We start from the raw sequence: 23,712 nt of genomic DNA, 5'->3' as shown, positions 1-23,712 counted from the left end.
TTGACTGGTCGGTCCATACTCCCAGTCTGCCTCTCTCTTTCCCTGTTAGGGTGGGTCTCTGGGGAAGCTGAGCTCGAGGACACATTGGTGGGGTCTTCAATCCAGGGAAGCCTGGCCGGCATCCTGATGGCATCTGGAACCTGGTGACTGAAAAGAGAGTTAACATACAAAGCCAAACAAATTGTTGAGCAATCATGGACCCAAAGCTTGGAATAGTGGAGAGGAAGTGTTAGGGGGGTACTCACTGCAAACTCTAGTGTGCTTCTACTTTCAGGTATATATTTTGCAGTAGTTTATGGATAGGTGTGAACATATGCTCTCTCACACAGAAACTGGTGTATATCTAGGTTTTGGGACTTTGTTAGAAAGTGAACCACCTGGGATGGAATTAGAGAATACTATGAAAGGACAGGTCTCACCGGAGTAATGAAGCTGAAGGGTTGTCATTCCACACGTGAAGTCTCTGGACACAGTCTGAGGTGAAGCATGTTGAGGTGGCAATCGTTGTTTTGATTAGGTTGTGATCGGCAGATGCAGTATTATTTGATATGGATTGGGAGAAGCATACAGGAAAGTGGGCCCTATCCAACGGTTCCAGGACTGGGGGAAGTAGAGGCTCTGTAGTGGGGATGTGAGGTTCCTGCTGTCTTAGGGTTCAAAAAGACAATGGATAGTTAATGTTATCATCACATTATTTGGTAATTGGGTTAACTTTGAAAAGTCCTTTTGTTAGGGTTTGCTGTACAGTACCCAGTATCTTGTATATAGCTGTGCTATTGGTTGCTTCTGATCTACTTGGTCTAGGCTTTTGAGAGAGTCTGCATTTCAAATACACAGCCTATATATTAAAAAGACTCAGTCTGTGTTTAAAAACTTCGAGACATACAATTAATTTTCCCCCTTCTTCTTCTTCTAGCGTTTGCCCTTCTTCCGTAGCCAGTCAACAGCATCAGGTTGAGCCTGATGTAAAGTTTCGTGACCTCCTTTGAATCTGGAGAGGTGGCAGTCGTTGACTATGTGAGTCATAGTCTGTCTGTAGCTGCAGGGGCAGTTCGGGTCGTCTCTGGCTCCCCAGCGATGGAACATAGCGGCGCACCGGCCATGGCCTGTTCCATACCGATTGAGGAGAGCCCAATCATAACGTGCTAGGTCAAAGCCGGGTTGACGCTTGCAGGGATCTGTGATGAGGTGTTTGTTCTTTACCTCAGCTGACTGCCAGCTCTGTTTCCAAGAGACTGGAACAGAGAAGTTCAGTGTAGGCGTAGGGGACCAGATTGGGTGACGAGACGTCAAGCGTTGAACAGGGTGGGCGAAGATAATCCGCGTATATTGGCAGGTCCGGTCGAGCGTAGACGTGGGAAATGAACTTAGATGATGCCGCATCCCGATGAATATCTGGCGGGGCGATGTTGCTAAGAACTGGCAGCCATGGAACCGCGGTGGAACGGATGGTTCGAGAAATGATCCTCATGGAGGAATATAATTTGGAATCGACCAAGTGGACATGGGGGCTACGGAACCATACTGGGGCACAGTATTCTGCAGTGGAATAGCATAATGCCAGAGATGATGATCGTAGTGTGGAAGCGCTCGCACCCCATGAGGAGCTGGCCAGTCTTGCAATGATGTTATTCCTCGCGCCCACCTTTGCTGCAGTTTTTATGAGATGTTTGTGAAATGACAGAGTGCAATCGAGAGTAATGCCAAGATAGACTGGCTGGGATTCATGCCGGATTCTCGTATCGCCAAGCTGCACATTAAGCTCACGCGAGGCCGAGGCATGGTGTAGATGGAAAACAGATGATACCGTTTTTGCAGTGCTAGGGATTAGTTGCCATTTTTTACAGTAATCAGATATCAGAGACATGTCTTTTGTGAGTGTTTCCTCGAGGATGTCGAACTTGGATGCCTGAGTTGCACAGCAGATGTCATCGGCGTAGATGAACTTCCTTGAAGAAGTTTCTGGGAGGTTATTGATGTAAATATTAAATAGCGTAGGAGCCAGAACAGAGCCCTGGGGGAGGCCACTTGAGACAAGTCTCCATCTGCTAGACTTGTCACCCAGATGTACCCGGAATCTTCTGTTTTGGAGAAGAAACGATATAGTGTTGGCCACCCATGGAGGCAGGCATCTTGAGATCTTGACTAGGAGACCACGGTGCCAGACCGTGTCATAGGCTGCTGTGAGATCAACAAAGATCATATTAATTAACTAGTGATTTATATGACTAAATTTTATTAGGAGTGTACATAAACACCATTCCCACCACCAAAAGACTGTGACCCATCCCTCCAACCCACACCCACCCACCCCACCCCACCTCCGGCCCAGGAAGGTGCATGTCTACCCCCTCACCACAGGGTTTTTACTTTGGTGCCCTACTTACAATTTGGTCAGGTCCTGCTTTTAGTTTCCCTTTCAGATCTTCTTACTTAACTTCTGTTGATGAGTGGGGTCATCCCATGTGGAAATTAATCCACAACAAATTTGGCATCAATCTGATATTGTAAATGTACCAAAAAAAAAAAAAATTGTCACTAAAATGTGTTAACTCTAGTAACCTGAGTTTGCTTAAAAACCCAATGTAAAAATAGTTAAGAATCAATATATGTAACTTAAATTCGGTATGAAAACTTTGCTATATAAAGACTGCTACATGAGGTCACGTAAGATGACCTTTACACGAAATTATAAAGATACCTAAACCAGTTATAATCATTGAGTTATCAATTGTAGTAAACTTCTAATTTGTTACAAAGTTTTTTCATAAGTAATTGACTACAGCTATGACAAGCCTTCGCATAAAGAAGCATCTGCTCATATAGAATCCCCAGAAATCCATCTTGGACCCCTGACCTCTGACATCACCCACAATTACAGCCATCCCCCGAAACCCATGATGTGACCTGACACGATCTAGAGAACCTGATTCACAGACTCCGAAGGACAAGACTTTCCTACTGCCTTTCTCTCAACCATCGGTGTCTGCTCTTCCTGCTTCTGTTTCGCCCACCATGTTTTGGCGGTTCCAGGTCACTCTCTGTAGAGAAGAAAAGTTCCAGTGGCCGTCCTCCTCCATCAAGATAGACGTGTGGCATTTATTTCCTGGCCGTTGACATTGGACTGATGCTTCTATAGAACTTGCTGGACACTCCTTTTATACTGCTGGACTTCTTGAAGAATGACTGTAGCAGTTCATAGAACTTACCGCCAGCTAACTCGGGATTTTGCAATGCCAGATCACCCCTCTAGCCCCTCGGCTTATCAGGCCCCCACTCCTCCACCAATCAGGCTCACTCTGTCTCTTGCTACTCTTACTTATCCCTCCCTGTCTTGTGCTAGTTCTTTTTGAAGACACTTACACACTATCATTCTGCTTTCTTCCCAACAGGTTTCCGTTCACCCCTACACTGCTATTCCCCTGACAGAGATGAAGCCTTTTACAGACATTGACCCAGTTATATATGGCCATTAAGTAAGAGGAAGATGTTGGGGAATTGTGAGGATATGGTTGAGCTTGGAAGGGCTTGAGCCTGAGGGGTGTGTCAATCCTGTTAGTCTCTCTCTCCACAGAGAGGTTGAGCAAGGAGGGACAGTAGAACCCCAAAAAAGGTGTGCCTCTTATCAGTCTCCCTGCCTCACAAAGTGTCCCGCACTCCTGATACTATGGCAAAAAGTTAAAAAGAAAGGGGGAGATGTTGGTTAGTTGCCACCTCCCCCTGGCTTCTGCTTAACCATATGCCTATATAGGGATTTTACTGATCCAAAGCTTTGGTCTATTTACATAAATCACTTTTACATAAAGCACTCCAGGGCATTGGTGGTTCAGTGATAGGATTCTCACCTGTTCCGCCCCCTCCTTGTCACACTCTGATTTTTACCAGTCACTTTTCTCTCCACCCTCTCTATGTCACATCCTGTTTCCACCCTACTTGGCAAGTATATATAAAGACAGCATTGTGAGTTTTAGAGTACTTTACCTTGAATTTAGCTTAGCTCGTCTTAGATTGTGCTGCGTCCTGCATGAATAAAGAGACTGCGTACAACCCAGACATGAGTCCCTGGTCATCTGTTACCCGCCCGTGAAGCCAGCCCGGCGAAAATAACATAACCCATCGAAAACGACAATCCCATATTCATCTTTATCTTTCTGACTTAGCTCACTTAACATAATTCCTTCTAGCTCTGTCCAAGATGGGTCAGAGAAGGTGGGTTCATTGTTCTTGATAGCTGCATAGTATTCCATTATATATATATACCACAGCTTTCTCAGCCACTCATCTGTTGTTGGGCACCTGAGTTTCTTCCAGGTTTTATATATTATGAATTGTGCTGTTATGAACATAGGAGTACACACCTCTTTTTGGTTGAGTGTTATGGAGTCCTTGGGGTATAACCCCAGGAGAGGAATTACTGGGTCATATAGAAGGTCCATGCCTAGCCTTCTGAGAGTTTTCCAGACTGCTTTCCACAGAGGCTGTACCAATTTACATTCCCACCAGCAATGCAGAAGGGTTCCTCTGTCCCCACAGCCTCTCCAGCATTTGTTGCTGCTGTCCTTTTTGATGTATGCCATTCTTACAGGAGTGAGGTGGTATCTAAGTGTTGTCTTAATTTGCATTTCTCTGACAATCAGTGACCTAGAGCAGTTTTTCATATGTTTTTCATATGTTAGCCTTTTGGATCTCCTCTGAGGTGAATGTTTTGTTCATGTCCTCTGCCCATTTTTGGATGGTATCATTTGCATTTTTGGTGCTAAGTTTGCTGAGCTCTTTATATATTTTGGTGATTAGTTTCTTGTCTGATGTATGGCATGTGGAGATCTTCTCCCATTCTGTGAGGGGTCTCTTTGTTTATTTAATAGTTTCTTTGGATGTGCAGAAGCTTTTCAATTTGATGTAGTCCCATTGGTTTGTTTCTGCTTTAGTCTTCCTTGCAATTGGGTTTGATTCATCAAAGATGTCCTTGAGGTGTAGGTGGGAAACTGTTTTACCTATGTTTTCCTCTAAGTATTTGATTGTTTCTGGTCTGACATCCAGGTCTTTGATCCATTTGGAGTTGATTTTTGTTTCTGGTGAGATAAAGTAGTTCAATTTCATTCTTCTGCATGTTACAACCCAGTTTTCCCAGCACCATTTATTGAAGAGAGCCTCCTTCTTCCATTTAATGCTTTGGCCCCCTTATCAAAGATTAGATGTCCATAGGTGTGGGGATTTATTTCTGGGCTTTCAATTCTGTTCCACTGAATTGAATATATGAATATGTCATTTCATTTTTTTTAACTCCTTTATTTGCTCTGATCCCTTCTTATCCAGTACTAAATATACCTTTATCCCTGCATCTCTCCCTCTTTTCTCACTCCTACTTTTGTCTCATCTTTAAGCCGCTGTTCCACCTTTCCCCAGCCTTTGGTTATTCCCTCACTGTATTTCATTTGCTTCTCTGCTAGTTTTCTTCTTTTAGCGTTTAAACATTTTTTAGCCTGTCAGTCTTAAAAAAAAATCCAATAAAAAGCCTCTTGTCTTATGTTCCCTTTTAATTTTCAAAAGAATACGCTACCTTTGTTATCTCCATTCCCTTACCTTCAGTCTTAGTCTACAATGATGTCTTTTGTGCTCTTCTAATCATTTCAAACACCCAGGGCTTCACACATGCAAAGCATACACTCTACCACTGAGCCACCCCCCACTTGACCTTGGATTACCAAATTAGATCTCTTTGCTAAAGCAGACTTAACTGTCTGCTAAATGTAGTTACTGATATCTCACTAGCAACTTCAAAATAGCATGCTAAAAGTGAATTCCATTTTTTCTATTCTCAGATTTACTTTTCTGCTGTTTTCACATTTCAGTGACTAAGCACCATTCAATGTTGGTTAAACAAGAAACATTGGAATCATCTTAGCCTTTTTTCTCTTTGAGAATGAGGTGCTGCTTCTTTTGCCTAGAATTTTCTTCCTACTTTATTTGCTGTTTATACCGGTTCATCTTTTAAAACCCAGACTAAGCTTTAATTCCTCAGGCAAACCTTGCCTTTCCCTTTCTTTCATGAGAAAATAGTTGTGTCCTGCTAGTCTCCCTTAGTAGTCTGTATATGTACCTATACCATCAGTTACCACTTTGGATGGGAATTGTTTAAATATTTGTCTTTTTGATTAGAATGAGCTCCTTGGGTTTAATATGAACTTAATTGTTTTCTGTCTTACATGGTACCTGGTCCATAATTGTTTACTAAGTATTGATTGAAAGGTGATTGTAGACAATCTCTGTTGCAAGTCGAAATAAAGATTTTTCAAAACTAAACTCAGCTGGACATGCATTTGTTGAATTCCTAGTATGTATACAGTTACATGCAAGTAGTAAGATTTATTTTGTGCCTTGAAGAAATATAGTTGAGAAGATAAGGCCAATACACAGATGGTTCACACATCGCTGAAAGATAATTCCATTAAGATAGTAGTCTTTGGAAGAGAGAAGTTAGGATGTTTTGAGTACTTGCAGTGTGCTAATGACTGTTCTTTGTGTTAGCAAATGTTGCTTCATTTATTATCTGTAATTTTTATTTCCTCCCTGTAATTTTTACTTTTCAAAAAAAGGAAGTTGAAATGAAATCTGGATCACAGTGTTACTAAATAAAGATAAAACCCAAATCTGACTTCAGAAATATGATCTTTCATATTCCAAAGGCAATTAAGAGTTATGTACTTATAGTGTGAATTTAGGGGAAATAATATGCAGTTGTAGGAGAACAGATTATGGTAAATCCTTAAATTAGAATAGTTACCACAAATTATGTATTTGTAGAACATTTAGTATATTGAGAAAATACGTATGATATATGATCAAAGACAGATTAATTATGCCTATTTTAAGAGTATCACAACTGGATAAGCCATTTCCCAACATCTTAAAGTCACTTCTTTTGTCCAAAAGGAAATGGAAAATTATTTTTCTCTTTATATTATTTCATGAAATATTGTCAGTGAGAGAGACTTTCATTTTATTTAATTTATTGGATAGAGACAGCTAGAAATCAACAAGGAGGGGTGATAGAGATATAGACAGAGATACCTGCAGACCTGATTCACCACTTGCAAAGTTTTCCCCCTGCAGGTGGGGACTGGGGTCCTTGTACATTGTAAAAGGTGCACTTAACCAGGTGCACCACCACCCAGCCCAAGTGACTTCCATTTTAAATTTTCACAAGGATTAAACTTAATACTCTTAGAAGAAACTTAATGTTTCTCTCTCAACTTTGTTTTACTTCATAAAACACATTGAAAGAAATGATATAGATATTTGAGAAGAACAAAAACAGAAAAAATATGGACTGTTACATGTCCATGTGTCTGTTAGTTTTTTTTTTAAACATATTCTGGGCATGATCTCTATTCCTTCTGAGTGGTTGTTTGCCTAGTGCAGTATACATGACTGACTTTTCTCCTTGGGATTTAGCACACTCTAGTGGACAGTAAAATTTTTTTTTTTTTTTTTTTTTTAGTTTTTTATTCCAATCCTGTAAATCACTTTATTGGAGATTTCATTAATGTACTTACTAGATAGTAAAGTTTGTCAATATTTATTTGAGTCAAGTAATGAACCTAGTGAGCAGGATTAACTTTATATGCCACTGGACTGTTGTGTGTATACCTTACAAGTTCTCCATTCATTACATGGAGATATTTTCCCATTGACTTTGATTTTCTCTTGGATAATATGAGTTGACAGGAAGGCCAGGAAGATAGAGGAGCACAGGTTGTCTTCTGCCTTGTACTCCATGGTTTTTATGATCTGCTACTTTTCCACTTTAGAGCTCTTGAGAATTTCTGTATTATGAAAAATTTGACCATTGTGCATAAAACATCCTCATATCCTGTCCCAATTAATTATTTTTAGAACTGAGCTGCCATGAGAAAAAAATAATTTTTACTTTTGTTTTTACAGAGTGATGGTGAGGATTTTAATTACATTGTTGCATTTTTTCTTGGAACAGCAGCCTGCCTTTACCAGGTAGGTTATTTCCTATTTTTACATTGCTATTTGATACAGGTATTGATTATAAAAATCACTTGTTCACTTTAAATACATAAAAATGTCTGAGTTCTGCTCCTTTTAATATAAACTTTTATTAGATTTATGACTCCCATCTCCATTTTGAGTGAATATAGGTCCCAGTGAGTATAATGTTAATTCTGTGTTGGGCCTTCATTGGAAGTGCTTATCTGCCTATAGCAATAAAGGCTCCTCATAGACTGGTGACTGATTATTCATCTTCTAAGCTCTATCTGTTTTCTAGGTAGAGGATTTTGTATGTTGGGGCAAAGTCTGAGTACAGAACACCAAACGCAGGGCTTTTAGGATAGATATTTAATTTAGCTGTGATTAGTAGGATGGATTGTTATGAGAGACCAGAATCAAATTGGTTGGGAGGTGATTCCATTACTTTAGGCAAAAGGTGATGAACACTTACTGTGGTAGTGGCAGTAATGATGGGGAGCAGGTGGAGGGTGAGGCCCTTGAGAAAGAAAACTTAGCAAGAATGGACAGGAAATGATAGGGAAGCCTGGTCTCCACCTGCATGGGGAAAGCTTCACAAGTGGTGGACAGTGCTGCAGGTGTCTCTCTCTCTCCCTCCCTTCTGAGCTTCTATCTCTACCCAATAATAAATAAATAAAAATTTAAAAAGAAAGGAAATGAGAGGGAAGAACTTTTGTATTTGGGTGATATGTAGATGGGTATTTGTATCTCCCAGGAGAGAGGAGGCACTGACCTGCAGGGAAAGTAGAGAGTATTCCTGTCAGTTATCCAAATTAAGGAATGTCTTTGCTAAAATATGTTGGGGTAAGCAAGACCTTCTAATCCTTTTAAAAATGTATTAGTTATTTATTACTTAATAGTTTATATAGATCAATATTTGTTAATATATTAAGATTAATATAATCTGAAGATTCTTTTCTTTCTTTTATTGGGAAGTTAATGGTTTATAGTACAATTGTTGGTGCATGGGTACAGTTTCTCATCTCACCAAGATAGATTCCAGCAAAACACTCTTCCTCCCAAATTAGTGTACTTCATCATCGTGTACTAGGACCTGAAAGCTCCCCTTCCTTAACTCCCTTTCTGTCCTCCTTCCCCCAAGTTCTTTGCTTTGATGAAATACACCACCAGTCCAAGATTTACTTTTTTTAAAATTTATTTTTATATTACAGAATTACATGTCGACAGGGGTTTGAATCCACACCATTCCCACCACCAGAGTTCTGAATCTTCAGTCTCCCCACTGCAGTCTGCCACAGTTCCCCTAAGGTTGTAGATATGGGCCAACCATCATCTCTACAACTCTCTGTCCACATTTATACATAGTTTCCCCTTCTTTTTCTGATTCTATCTTCTCTTCCCTTCCAAGCCGTTCATGACATCATAGCTACCTCCATATGCCCCTCTCCTTTTCCTTCTCTCCCTCTGGGTGCTGATGGAGCTGGAGTGCAGAGCCCTCTTATCTTCACCCTATCACTTCTCCCCCGCTGGGATTATGGATCAAGGTTGTTTTGGGGGAGCAGAAGGTAGGAATTCTGGCTTCTGTAGCTGCTTCTTCACAGAGCATGGGTGTTGACAGGTTGATCCATATACCCCCAGCCTGTTTATATCTCTCCCTAGTGGACCAGAACTCTGGAGATGCGAGGGTCCAGGACACATTGGTAAGGTCATCTACCTAGAGAAGTCAGGATAGAGTCATGGTAGCATCTGTAACTTGATGTTTGGAAAGTGACATGGCCTAAGTTGAAACAAAATGGTTAGTGAACAGGAACCAAAAAGTAGGATTAGAGCAGATGAGATTAGGTATTTTAGGGTAGAAGGAAGCTTGGGAAGCCATTTTAGGCATGTTCCTGGGGGCACACAGCTATGGTAGTTTTGCTTGAGTTTGGTAGCTAACCTGAGGTTGGATAAGAAATATCCTCTGGGGGGGGGCAGGTGGTAGCACAGAGGGATAAGCACACATGGCGCAAAGTGCAAGGACTGGTGTAAGGATCCTGGTTCGAGTCCCTGGCTCCCCACCTGCAGGGGGTCACTTCACGGGTGGTGAAGCAGGTCTGCAGGTGTCTTTCTCTCCCCCTTGCTCCCCTCCGATTTCTCTCTGTCCTATCTAGCAACAACAGCAATGACAACAACAATAATAATGACAACAAGGGCAACAAAATGGGAAAAATGGCCTCTAGGAGCAGTGGATTCATAGTGCAGGCACTGACCCCCAGCAATAACCCTGGAGGCAAAAAAAAAAAAAAAAAAAGAAATATTATCTGAGAAAATGGTATCAGAGTAGAGAAAAGGAAGTAGCTCCTGTTCTTGAAAAAAAAAATCTGTGGCTAAAATTAACTATTTGTATTTAGCACCAGAGCCTGTGTAACCTCTAAGTCCCTGTTTGTCCGAACTTAAAGCTCATGGTCACATCTGAGGAACACTGCAGACTGCACTCATTTCAGGACAAGTCTTTTTTGAGTGGTAGGGCAGGATAACCCCAGCCTCCCTTCAGAGACTGAGGCTTATCCCTACCATCATTGCTTTATGGTGAGGACAAGGTCCTGGAAGGGCTCACAAGATGCCGTTTCTTATGGAAGCAACCAGTGGTAGTGGAGAGAGAGGGACCCTTTAGAGGTCTAAGCCCACCAAGATTTACTTTGTGTTTCCCCTTTCTGGTCTTGTTTATTGACTTCTGCCCATGAATGAGATCGTCACACATTTATTCTTCTCTTTGTGGTTTGTCTTGCTTAATATAATTACCTCAACTTCCATCCAAGATGAGGTGAAGGTTTGTTTGCCTCCAGGGTTATACACTATGAATCTAGTACTCTTGTGGCCATTTGGATAGGACATAGAGAAATTGAGAGGGGGAGGGTAAGAGAGAGAGAGAGAGAGATAAGACACCTGCAGACCTGCTTTGCCGCTTGTGAAGTGACCCCCTCCAGATGGGGGCTCAAACCGGGATCCTTGCATGGGTTCTTACAGCTTTGTTCTATGTGGACTTAAGATAGTTCTCCACTGCCTGACCCTCAATTTCATCTTTCTTAATAGTTGAGTAGTAGTCCATTGTGTATATATACACCACAATTTTGTCAGCCACTCATCTGTTGTTGGATACCTAGGTTACTTCCAGGTTCTGGCTATTACAACCTGCTGTGAACATAGGTATACACAGATCTTTTTGGATGGGTGTTTAGGCCTAAGGTCACCAGGAGGGGAATTGCCTGGTCATAGGGTAGTTCCATTTCTAGCCCTGTGAGAATTCTCCAGACTGCTCTCTACAGGAGTTGAACCAATTTCCATTCCCAACAGCAGTACAGAAGGGTTTCTTTACCTCCACAACCTCTCTAACATTTGTTGTTATTGTCCTTTCTGATGTATGACATCCTCACAGGGGTGAAGTGGTAGCTCATTGTTTTTATTTATATTTCTCTGATAGTAAGTGACTTGGAGAATTTTTTCATATGTCTGTTGGTCCTTTGGATCTCTTAATTAGTGTATATTCTGTCCATATTCTTTCTCAACATTTTTTTTTCTCTTTGCCTCCAATGTTATTGTGGGGGATTAGTGCCCCTATGAATCCACTGCACCTGGTGACCACATTTTCCATTATTATTGGATAGGACAGAGAGAAATTGGAAGATGAGGGAGAGATAGAAAAATACCTGCAGACCTGCTTCACCGCTTATGAAGCATGGAGCCAAGGTCTTGAGCCTGGACCCTTGCACTTAGTCTATGTGCACTTAAACAGGTGCACCACTGCCTGGCCCCCTCCTCTCCCAACTTTTGGATAGGTGTTTTTTTTTTAATTTTTTGTTCTGTTTTTGCTAAGTTTGTATATTTTAGTTATTAACCTTTTGTCTGACATATGACAAAGATCTTCTCTAATCCTATAAAGAGTCTCTTAATTTGGATGATGATTTCTTTTTTTTTTTTTTTTTTTTTTTTTTGCCTCCAGAGTTATTGCACTACCACTGCTCCTGGAGGCCATTTTTTTCCTTTACATTTTTGTTGTACTTGTTGTTATTGTTATTGCTGTTGTTTTTGTAGGATAGGATAGATAGAATTTGAGAGAGGAGAGGAAGACAGAGAGGGGAAGGGAAAGATACCTGCAGACCTGCTTCACTGCTTGTGAGGCGATTTCCCTGCAGGTGGGAAGCTGGGGGCTCGAACCAGGATCCTTAAGGCAGTCCTTGTGCTTCATGCTATGTGCGCTTAATCCACTGTGCTACCGCCAACTCCCTGGATAATGATTTCTTTTGCTGTGAAGCTTTTTCAGTTTCATGTAGTCCCATTGGTTTATTTTTGTTTTCTGTGTGAATGGATTTGAGTCATTGAAGACACTTATAAAATTTACGTAGAAAAGAGGTTTGCCAGTGTTTTCCTCTAAATATTTGATGGTTTATGGCTTAGTGTCCAAATCCTTGATATATGGAGTTCACTTTTGTTTGTGGTGAGATGGAATTGTTCAGTGTCATTCTTCTGCATGTTTCAACCCAATTTTTCCAACACCATCTGTTGAGGAAATTCTCCTTCATTTAATGTTTTCGGTGCTCTTGTCAAATATTAGACATCAAGAGGTGTAGGGGCTGATTTCTGGGTTCTCAATCCAGTTCCACTGGTCCAATACCAGGCAGTTTTGAATACATTAATTAGCCTTGTAATATTGTTTGAGGTCTGTGAGTGTGATGCCTCTAGTTTTTACCTTTTTTCTCAAGATTGCCTAGGTGATTCCAAGTATCTTCTGATTCCTGATAATTTGTAGCATTTGTTCTATTCCTCTTAAAGAAATTTGGTGGGACTTTGATGGGGATTAGACTTTATCTTTTAGGAGTGATACATTTCCTTGGATTACATTAGAAAGATTTAGGACTAAAATATGACTGTGAAACTCATGAGAAGTCTTTAGGAAACTATTTTTAATATATGCACTTAAAGATATATCAAAAACTTAAGTGACCCAGTTTTTTTTTTTAATCTAGTTTTCTTAAATACTTATATTTTCCTTAGAAATTATTTTTTGGGGGGTGGGCAGTGGTGCACCTGGTTGTAACCATGCACAAAGACCTGGATTCAGGTCCCTAGTCTGCAGGGTGAAATTTCATAAATGGTGAAGCAATGCTGCATGTCTGTCTTTTGCTCTCCACTTCCCCTCTTGATATCTCTGTCCTATCAAATAAAAAATAAAATTACTTTTCTGTTGAATGTGATAAATTTATAGTGAGTGGTTTTTTTAAAAAAATTTTTCCACTTATTTATTTTTAAAATTTTATTTATAAAAAGGAAACACTGACAAAAACCATAGGATGAGAGGGGTATAACTCCACACAATTTCCACCACCAGAACTCCACATCCCATCCCCTCTCTTGATAGCTTTCCTATTCTTTGACCTTCTGGGAATATGGACCCAAGGTCATTGTGGGATGCAGAAGGTGGAAGGTCTGGCTTCCCAAATTGCTTCCCTGCTGAACATGGGCATTGACAGGTCGATCCATACTCCCAGCCTGTCTCTCTCTTTCCCAAGTGGGGTGAGGTTCTGGGGAATTGGAGATCCAGGACACATTGGTGGAGTTGTCTGTCCAGGGAAGTCTGGTTAGCATCACGCTAGCATCTGGAACCTGGTTGCTGAAAAGAGAGTTAACATACAAAGTCAAACAAATTGTTGACTAATCATGAACCTAAAGGCTGGAATAGTGCAGATGAAGAGTTGGGGGATCTCCGTTTTGTAGATAGCTAGTAGGAATATTTTAGTTATATTCCAAAGGGCTAGTTGTTTTTTTTTTTTTTTTTTCCCTGAGCCTGAAATTTGATATGCAGGTGGGTCTGGGAAGATGATGTCATGGCTAGACAAAGGACCAGAAAGCTGGATCAGGGAAGAGAGTAGCTCCCAAATATGGGAAAGGTGTATAGATATTGTTGACTGTAAACCCCATTAATTTGATTTGGTCTGGGGCCCATATTCATCTTAGGAGCCTATGTGACCTCTGCATCCCTGTAGATCTGATCTCACATTCTGTGGTCATGAGTAGGAACGTTCCAAGCTGCCACAATTTCAGAACCCATCTTCCTCAGGTGGAACATAGAGTATGTTGCCCAGCCTCCCTTAGGAGGATGGAACACTCTCTACCATTGTTGATCTAAGTTGAGGGCAAGGTCCTATGGGGGGGGGGGGGCACAAAGGGGTCTATTTTGTTGTTCCTGATAGAGATGACCAGTAACAATGGAGAGAAGGATTTATTCGAGGTCTAGGCCCATCATGTCTGTTTGGGAATCTCAGGACTCTCCGAATAGGGCCCCAGCTGATGAGTTGAAGTTGAAAAACATGATCAGAAGAGAAAACACAAGTAGAACCTGAACTGGAATTGGTATATTGCACCAAAGTAAAAAACCCTGGGGTTGGTGGGGGTGGGGGAGGAAGAATATAGGCCCAAGAAGGATGACAGAGGACCTAGTGGGGGTTGTACTGTTACAAGGAAAACTGAGAAATGTTATGCATGTACAAACTATCGTATTTACTATGAAATGTTAAACATTAATTCCCCAATGAAGAAATTTAAAAAAAGAAAAACAAATTTAAGAGGGGTAGTCTACAAAATAATTATTTTCTTTAAGAATGACATGGCAGCTAAATGTAGTATGAAACCCTGGATTGGATTCTGGATCAGGAAAACAATCTTAGTGGGACAATTGCAAAACTCTGCTAGTTTATGATGTTGTATCCATATTAATGTCCTGATTTGATTATTATACTATAGCTATATAATAGTATTATGCTAGAGAGAAAAATGAAGTACATCTTGGAAACTCATGTTTGGAACTTTTTTTTTTTTTTTTTTTTTTTTTACCAAAGCACCACTCAGCTCTGGCTTATGGTATGAGGGATTGAACCTGGTACTCTGGAACCTCAGGCATGAAACTCTCTTTGCATAACCATTATGCTGTCTACCCCAGTCTGATTTTCTTAGTTATTCTTTTCTAGGCTTTTATGTATAGTACAGATCACTCAGATAAAGTAAATACTTCCTGATTTATTTTGCTTGGATAGCAGTCTCATTTTTAAATAACCACAGTCTAATTTGATTTAAAAACTAAACAAATTTAAGAGAATATTTCCAAATTCTTTCTGCATTTTCATAAATACCTTAATGACCTTCATATTATGAAGTCTGAGTACAATTTTACACAGACACCTGTACTTCTTTCCTAAGGCTTTGGGATAACATATGATTCCTATTGTGAATTTTAGATATTTTCTATAAAACAGTCCATTAATTCAAGAAATTTTTATAGAACACTTACTGCTCTGCACGTTGGAGATAGATGAACAAAACAGTTAAAAGTCTCTTTCATGAACCTTAAATTTTTATTGTAATGACAAAATAAAGCATATTTAAGAATATATATGGAATATTATGGGAATGATTATACAGGAAAGAGTAAATTCCATGATCTGGGGACAGAGGAGATAAAGAGGGAAAGAGAAAGTAAGATATCTATAGAACTGCTTCACTGTGAAGCTTCCCCCCTATGGAGGCTGGGGGCTTGAACCCTGGGAGTTGCACCACCGCGCAGCCCCTCGCCCTTTTATAAAGTTATTATTATTTTTTTTATTGCCAATAGGGTTATCGATGATGCTTGGTGCCTGCACAACAAATCCATTGTTCCTGGTGGCCATCTATTTTCTTTCTTTTGCTCTTTCTTTCTTTCTTTCTTTCTTTTTATTTGATAGGACAGAGAGAAATTGAGAAGGCAGGTAGAGCAAGAGACACTTGCAGCACTGCTTCACTGCTCATGAAGCTATATCCCTGCAAGTGGGGACTGGGGGCTTGAATTTGTGTCCTTGTGCACAGTAACATGTATGCTCAACTGGGTGTGCTCAGCCCCAGAGAGTATTTGCTTTACTGTGTCTATTTTTCTTTTAAGATTTATGAAAAGGGACAGAGATAGAGACTGATCAGAGCACTGCTCAATTCTGGCATATGGTGCTGAGGATCAGACCTGGGCCCTCAGGTATGCATATCCTGTGCTCTAAAGTGCTGAGCCCTTTACTGTGTCTCCTAAAATAGCTCTTGTTGCAGCCTCTATCCATTTTGTTTTCATTTTACCTTTCTGAGACATAACTCTATAATCATTTCTCTCTGAAATATATATCACTTCTCTCCACACTAGGATATAAATTCTATGTTTGTTTACTTTTAAGAACAATGCCTGTAAAAAAAAAAAGAACAATGCCTGTGTTGTAGCAGACCCTGAGTAAAAATTTAGTGATCCTGCCCTTAAATGTTCACTCAGATTTTGTGCCTATATTAGTTTCTTGCATTTAGTAGGGATTTATTGAATTTGCTAATTTCATTAATATTCAAATAAGGTTGTATAAATTCACTTTCTGAACAACTGTGAGTTTTCTTTTGTACTTAGGAACTAGCTTGGCCCTAGAAGTACTTCTTAGTTGCCTGTCACTTTGAGGAATTTGCCCAGTCTGTTTGAAATGGAGTGATCCAGTTGTACCTCCACTTAAAATATGTTACAAGATGTTTCCTTTAATGGAAAGCATATAAAGAAAATCTGTTTTCTTTTCAAACTGTAGAGCTTTCATAGCTGAATGTTTTAGAGATATTAATGTCTGTAGATAATTCTTACTTCCTATCATATTTTACTCTATGCCATGTTACAATTTTATAGTAGAAACATTTATTTCTTTTTCTGTAACCCTAATCATTTTTCATTTTTGTATTTGAACAGTGTTATTTACTTGTCTACTACACCAGCTGGCGGAATGTCAAATCTTTTTTGACTCTTGGCTTAATCTGTCTATGTAACATGTATCTCTATGAACTGCGAAACCTCTGGCAGCTTTTTTTTCACGTGACTGTAGGAGCATTTGTCACACTACAGATCTGGCTAAGGCAAGCCCAGGGCAAGGCTCCTGATTATGATGTTTGACAACCATCTTTCAGACACAATGCCTCAGCTTCAGGGGGAAAAGGAAGGGAGTGTATCTTAACTGCCACTGTGATGAAGAAACTATTCTCCACAAACGAGAAGCTCTTCATTTTCTTCAGCTATCCCTTTTGTTTTAAGTCGGCATGGCATGCCTGTGAGCATGCAATACCTGTTAGGCAAACTACTCTCAGAAGAATGCTGGCCGAGAGATTATTCATAAGAAGAATAGAAGTCCTCTCTGCAAGGCCATACAGTGGAAAGACAGTCATACACCATTGGAAGACTTGCCAGTAGTCCTGAACCCTTGCTGAAAAGTCCAGTTAAAAAAAAAAACAAAAACAAACAACATAAGCTACTTTCTTACTCTGAGGACCAACAGGAACTTTGTAACCTGGGGTTGTCTTTGTGAGGCATTAGTGTAGACCAAATAAAAAAGATGCTGTAACCAATTGGACAGTTATATTTAAAACAAGTGACTTGCTAAATGTCAAATTACTTGCACATGTAACCATGTTCAGGATGGTGTGGAATTTTTTCCTTTTGTATTTTTGCTTGACTCTTAATTTGAAACCACCTGATACAGGAGAAAGCTTTGGTGAGCTCACCCCTGGAACATCACAAGTATTGGAAATACAGTGACATATTTCCTTTCTAGACCATACGTGTAGTTTTCTTATCAGTTAAAAGGTACGATTCATTAGATGGTAGCCATCGTTTTCCAAACCTCAGTCACTTAAGTACTTAATGTACTATTATTTACTTACCTTTTACCTTAAAAACATTTTTAAAAGTACCAAATCTCTACTTCAAACAGAAAATCACTATCAGTTTACCACAAATAAAAGCTAACTACAAAGTAAATTACTATTAATATGTAACAGTAAATTCTAGCAAGACACTAATGCCTGCTCTGAATCTAAGAGACCTGTTCCCTTTTTTTTTTTTTTTTTCTGCAGTGAGAAAGATGTTACCCAGCACCAAAACAGGTCTCTGTGCAATTATCAGAATCATAAGAGAAATTTGTAAAGGGAATGACAGTCTCACTGTGATTTTTCACTATTTAATTCTGTTGCGTAGTATCTAAAGTTATCTTGTGTATCACCAGTGATATAGGTCTTGTGCAACACTGAACTGCTTTAATAAAATCAGGTGACTTTTCTTTCAGCAACTTATTGGGTTGTCATAAAAGTCATGATGTGTTTTTCTACACAAAAAAGAGTCTTGACTTTTCAGACAGCCCAATATTTTATTATGGCATTGAGCAATTAAGTGGTCTAGTATCTAACATGAAGATTGTTCAAATTGTTATGAACTGATAAGAGAAAGTACAGAGTTTGATTCTGTTAGCAAAGCTTACAACTCTTCTAGGTTTGGAAGTGACCTTCATGAATTACTTTTTTTTTTTTTAAGAAGAGTTCCAAATAATAAGGTACTAAAATTTTGCATCCAGAAAAAAGGTGGACACATTATATACTGTTCATTTTACTTGACAATATTGAGTAAAAGAGATAACAGGGATAAATTAATTGTACATCCCTATTTGTCTGAACCAATGCATGTAGGTGTGTCTGTACTCATAAAACCTTGCTAAGCTAGAACTGTTTTTTTTTTTTTTTTTTTCCTGCATTTCCCTTTCAGGAGAAAGAGGCAAAAAAGAAGACAGTAAACTGATACATGATGATATGGTATCAGGGACTTATTTGAAACAAGAAACTCTAGTTGATTACAGTTTCCTCATCCCAACAAAACTACACAGAAACTGTGTATATTATTAGAGATACCCCAAGTATACCACATTTTTCTGAATCATCAAAATAAAACTTTTCTATGTTTGGCATTTTGTAGTTAAATGTAGAACAGTTTTTCTAAATTATTGAATGAAACAAGACTATTCTGTAGCCAGTCAACTAACCAATAATTTAAAACATTCTAGTTTTTTTGTGATTTCGATATTTTCTAGTTCTCTTAGCAGTTTGGCTCTCCTTGTCATAAAATTCTTGAGTTATTGTATTTGGTATTTGAATTCATTCACTAAGGGTACTTGAAAACTCACCAACTATCTTTAAAGACTTAGTTTGGGTTTGGTTTCCACAAAGTGCTGTTCTGGATAAGAGGATCTTAATGTAAAAAATGAAGACAAGTATAAATAATGTTTAGGGGGCAGGTGGTGACACACTTGGTTAAGTGCTCACATAACAGTGTACAAAGACCCAGGTTCCAGCCTATGGTTCCACCTGCAGGGGGAAACTTCACGAGCGGTGAAGTAGTGCAGGTATCTGTATCTCTCCCTATCTCTCCCTCCCCTCTCAGTTTCTCTCTGTCTCCCTCTATCTCTCCCCTCTCAATTTCTCTGTCTCTATCCAATAGTAAATAAAAAATATTTTTTAAAAAGTATAATTTTTTGTATAAAAATGCTGTCTTTCATTATTCAAGGTCTACATCTCTTGAGTGTTTAACATTCTAGTGTGTGTATTGTGTTGGTGCCAAAGACATTATGAATTTGTAACAAGGAGGTTTTGCCATGAGTATAAAGAAGTCCTTGTGAAATAATTGCCTAGGTCTCTAGGCATATGATAGTAATATATTACATTTATACTGCATTGTTTGCTTCTAAAAACAAGTCTGTATTTACCCAACCTTAAAGTGTTTTGTATTCTGAGGTAAGTAGTAGTTGCCTTCATGTTAAAATGGAAGAATTATGGTCTGGGAGGTGGTACAGTGGTAGAGCATTGGACTCTCAAGCATGAGGTCCCAAGTTTGATCCCCAGCAGCACATGTGCCAGAGTGATGTCTGGTTCTTTCTCTCTCCTCCTATCTTTCTCATAAATAAATAAAATCTTTTTAAAAAAATACGGGAGAATTAAGGTAGTCAGATATTTTAATCTTTACTTAGGATCACAGAGGTAAGTGTTGTTAAAATTCGGAGGCTCTTGCCGGGCGGGTCTAGCTTCACGGCGGGTAACAGAGACGCGGAGACAACGGCTGGGCAGGGAAGCTGTATTTCTTTATTCAGGAACAACAATTCACAAACTAAGACAAACTAATCACCAAACAGAACTCTGCTGTCTCTTTGCGGCGGCGCAAGCACTCTCTCTCTTACTCTCGAACTCAGGAACCCTCTTTTCTCTCGAACTCTCCAACTCTTCCACTCTGGAACTCTCTTACTGGGGAACCCTCTGAAACTCTTCCACTGTGGAACTCTCTCTTACTCTGTAACTCTAAAACTCTCGAACTCAGGAACTCAGGAACTCTCAGACTCTGGAACCCTCTCTCGGGGTTCCTTGGGGCGGGGCCAAGCAGGCCCGCGAAATTAACAGGACTGATGCAAATCTCTTGGCGGGGAAGAACTACCCAATGTAAAGCATACAACAGGTAAGTACTCAGTTTATAATCTCTTGGCCCAGAGCTCTTTTCACTAAGTGGGAAATTAATGAAGATAACTAAGATTATATTCAGGGAATATGCCATTTTGAAAAAAATAAAGGAATTGGGAGCTCCTTAAAATAAAGAACTCAGTCTTGCAGTTCTAGAGATCTCTGAAATATAGCAGATAATATAACTATCTTGGTTCAAGACTTAGAGGGTTGTTTTTGTTTATTTTTTTTAACATTGTTACTGTTAAAATGATACACATTCAGTTGGAACTGAAGTCAAATTTCAAATATTTATCTTTTCCTACTCTAGCAATATGTGGTGTTGTGCTCTCTTGTGAGGCCGGGCAGTGTTGTAAGCTGTAGACCCGTGTGCCACTTGATTGCAAGGGTGATCAACCAGTATGCAACAAAATTTAATTTTCAACACAGTATATAAATTAACAATTTAATAAATTACAGGATATATCTAACACTTTCTAAAACATAGGCAATGATTTTGTCCAACTTCAGACTGAAGGTAAGATAAGATCTGATACTCGGTAGTTTTATTAAGTGCATTTTTCAACTTAAAGAAATTAACTTAAGATATTTACTTAAGATGGATTTATCAGGCTGTAATCCTATATCAAGGGAAATCTATACTGCTTTTTGAGTAAGGTGTGCTGTCAGAACAAAATATTCTTTTATAATCCTCAAAGTATTGGCACATTTGTTTTCTTTTATGCCTCTATTTTATGCATTTGACCAGTTCCACTTTTGCAAAGGAATTTGAAATGGCATATGAAGAAAAGGCATATACTGTAATGTTAATAAATTATGAACAGGACAAGGAGACAAACAGAATCAGTAAAAATGAAAGGAATGGTTAACATATGGCTGGTACTGGATGTAAAATTTGATTCTTTAATTTCCTAGAAGTTTTCATTGCTGTTAGGAAGTCTAAGTTTATCAGTTCCTTAGGAGGCACTTCCTGATGGATTCTGGTAAGAAATGCTACAATGTACAAAGTCCATAATTGTTTCATATAATTTACATATTATAATTGTATCTCAAATCTTCAACTCATTTCAACTTTTGAAGAATTGATGTGTATGTGTCTAATAGAGGATTCTGTTTTCAAAAAGTAAGCATTCTTACCCTAAGCTAATAACAATTTTGTTAGAAAGCTTTGAAAATCCTTTTGAGACAAATGCCTGGAGGTGTGAAGAACCTTTATCTAATTTTGTAGTTTTATAATTTATGTAAGGTGAATTAGCACAATTATTTTGTAGTAAATGTATTTTTTTTCTTCTGGGAATTTTAGTAATTGTGTGATTTTACTGCTCCCAGTGGACACTTTCATAATCACAGAAGGAGAGGAATAAAGAGAATGAGAGGGAGGGAGAGAACAGGAGAGTCACCACAACACCATAACTTCTCCTGCTTATGAGGCTTCCTCTTGTGTACAGTGCTCCCATGTGATGTGGGGCACAAACCTGGGTCCATGTGCATGATAACATACATCTTGCTGAGTGAGCTATCTCTGGACCTTTAATGTGGTATTTTTTCAGTACAGTCTGCTAGGGAGAAACACATGGCTTCATTCCTGAGTCACATATGGAATCACAAAAATGTCATGATTTTTCTCCCCCCAGAGCACTACTCAGCTCTGGCTTATGGTGGTGCAGGGGATTGAACCTGGGACTTTGGAGCCTCAGGCGTGAGAGTCTGTTTGCATAACTATTATGCTATCTGTGGAATGTTTTTGTGCCTTGTTATTTTAACAGAATTTTGTATTCCCCTTTGCCAGCACTTATGTGGGTTGGCTCTTAGCCAGGAAGGTAAACAACCGGTTCTCCCTCGCTGGCTCAAGGGCCCAGTGATAGACAAGAGACACCAGGGAGAATTGAAGCACTCTCATTTAATGGCAGATGGACATGGGTTTAAATAGAGATTCAGACAAAGAACATTTTTCAAATATGTCAGAAATTAAAGGTTTCTTAAAGGTCAGCTTGCCCCTATGGTGTAGGGGGCTGCTATGACAGAAACTGATGAGATACATAAAGGTCAAGAGAATTATTCTCCATGATGCAAGCAACTTAATTATCCAAAGGTATTTGAGAGAAACATAGGGGTTAAACCAGCAGGGTGAGATAGAGAGAAAATAAACAGAGCATGGTAGTTATCAAAACTATAAGGAAATAAAGTTTGGAGTTTCACTGACTGATGTCAGAGAGGTGTTTGATGGAGTATGCTTTCTCTAGTGATCAAAAGTGAGGTGATTGTGTGAACTCTGGGTGACTATGTGAACTTTGCATGAGGCAGGCAGCCATGTGGTCTGCAGTTAATGGGGAGAGGCAGTGAGGTTTCTGTGGGCTTGAGAGTCTGAAAGGGAAGAACTATGTCTGAGAGACTGTTTTTCCCCTTTGCTCATCTCGGTGAGAGAGACTCACAAGGGGGTGTCTTCTCAGACCTCCATCCAAGGATGGGGGGAGTTTTCCCTAAGCTCTATCAAGCTTACACATAGCCCCACACCCCTTAAGTTAGAACTGTCATGGGATATATAGTAAAAGAGCAAATAAATTATATCAATATCAGCTACTACTCATACTAAATTAAACACTTAATAAACTGAACACATAGGTCAGTCTTCAGGAATACATTCTTAGTCTATTGTCAAACCTTTGTGTTTTCCTGCTTTACTATCTCTATGGGAATGAAATACTTCTACCTAAAAATTACTTCAGGGTTAAACTGTCCTAGCCAAAAGTTAATAAAAGAAGCCCCTGTAACATCAAGGATTAGGAATGACTGTGTATAAAGGCTGCTAGCTGAAGATTTAAGTTAATTTTTTTTTTTTTGGTCATCACTGGGGCTTTACTGCTCCAGGTTACCTTTTTCAGATAGATTGGATAGGAAGGATAGGACAGGACAGGACAGGACAGGACAAACTGCCTGGGAGGTGGCATAGTGGATAGTGTTGGACTTTCAAACATGAATTCCTGAGTTTGATTTCTGGCAGCATGTGCACCAGAATGATGCTCTAGTTCTCTTGCTCTTTCTCTCTTTTTCATTAATAAAATAAAGAGACAGGGAGAGAAGGAAAGACTCCACACACATACTAAAGTCATTGTGTCCCTAACTCACCCCCACCCCCGCTGTGGTAAGGGCTGGGCTCCAACCTAGGTCACACACATAGCAATGAAGAAATCCTCTAAGATATCTTGCCAACCCAAAAATCTAGCTCCTGTACTATTAATTGGGTTGGTTAGGTGTTTAATCATCTTCAGTGATATTCCAGGACTAATGTTTTATGTATATCATAGCCTACTGCTTGAACATCAAGCTTTCTGAAGAAAAACAGTCTATATGGCTTCCATGTACCTAATATCACTT

General features: G+C 39.4%; 1 protein-coding gene across 3 annotated transcripts in view; it reads left to right on the top strand.

Moving 5' to 3' along the window:
* Positions 1-18,800, top strand: part of SEC22A (SEC22 homolog A, vesicle trafficking protein) — a 66,016-nt gene extending 47,216 nt beyond the window's left edge. For 2 of the 3 annotated variants that reach the window (XM_007528897.3, XM_007528896.2), the window contains exons 6-7: positions 7,945-8,010; positions 16,763-18,800. In XM_007528897.3, coding sequence (XP_007528959.1) covers positions 7,945-8,010; positions 16,763-16,963 — 267 coding nt within the window. In that variant the 3' untranslated portion in view covers positions 16,964-18,800. The remainder of the gene's footprint in view (positions 1-7,944; positions 8,011-16,762) is intronic. The other variant, XM_060198261.1, reaches the window with a different exon arrangement.
* Positions 18,801-23,712: the final 4,912 nt, after the last annotated feature.

Source organism: Erinaceus europaeus, chromosome 9 (genome assembly GCF_950295315.1).
Source record: "Erinaceus europaeus chromosome 9, mEriEur2.1, whole genome shotgun sequence".
NCBI classification, from domain to species: Eukaryota; Metazoa; Chordata; class Mammalia; order Eulipotyphla; family Erinaceidae; genus Erinaceus; species Erinaceus europaeus.
The sequence above is the reverse complement of the archived record's forward strand: the minus strand, read 5'-3'. Positions and strand labels throughout refer to the sequence as shown.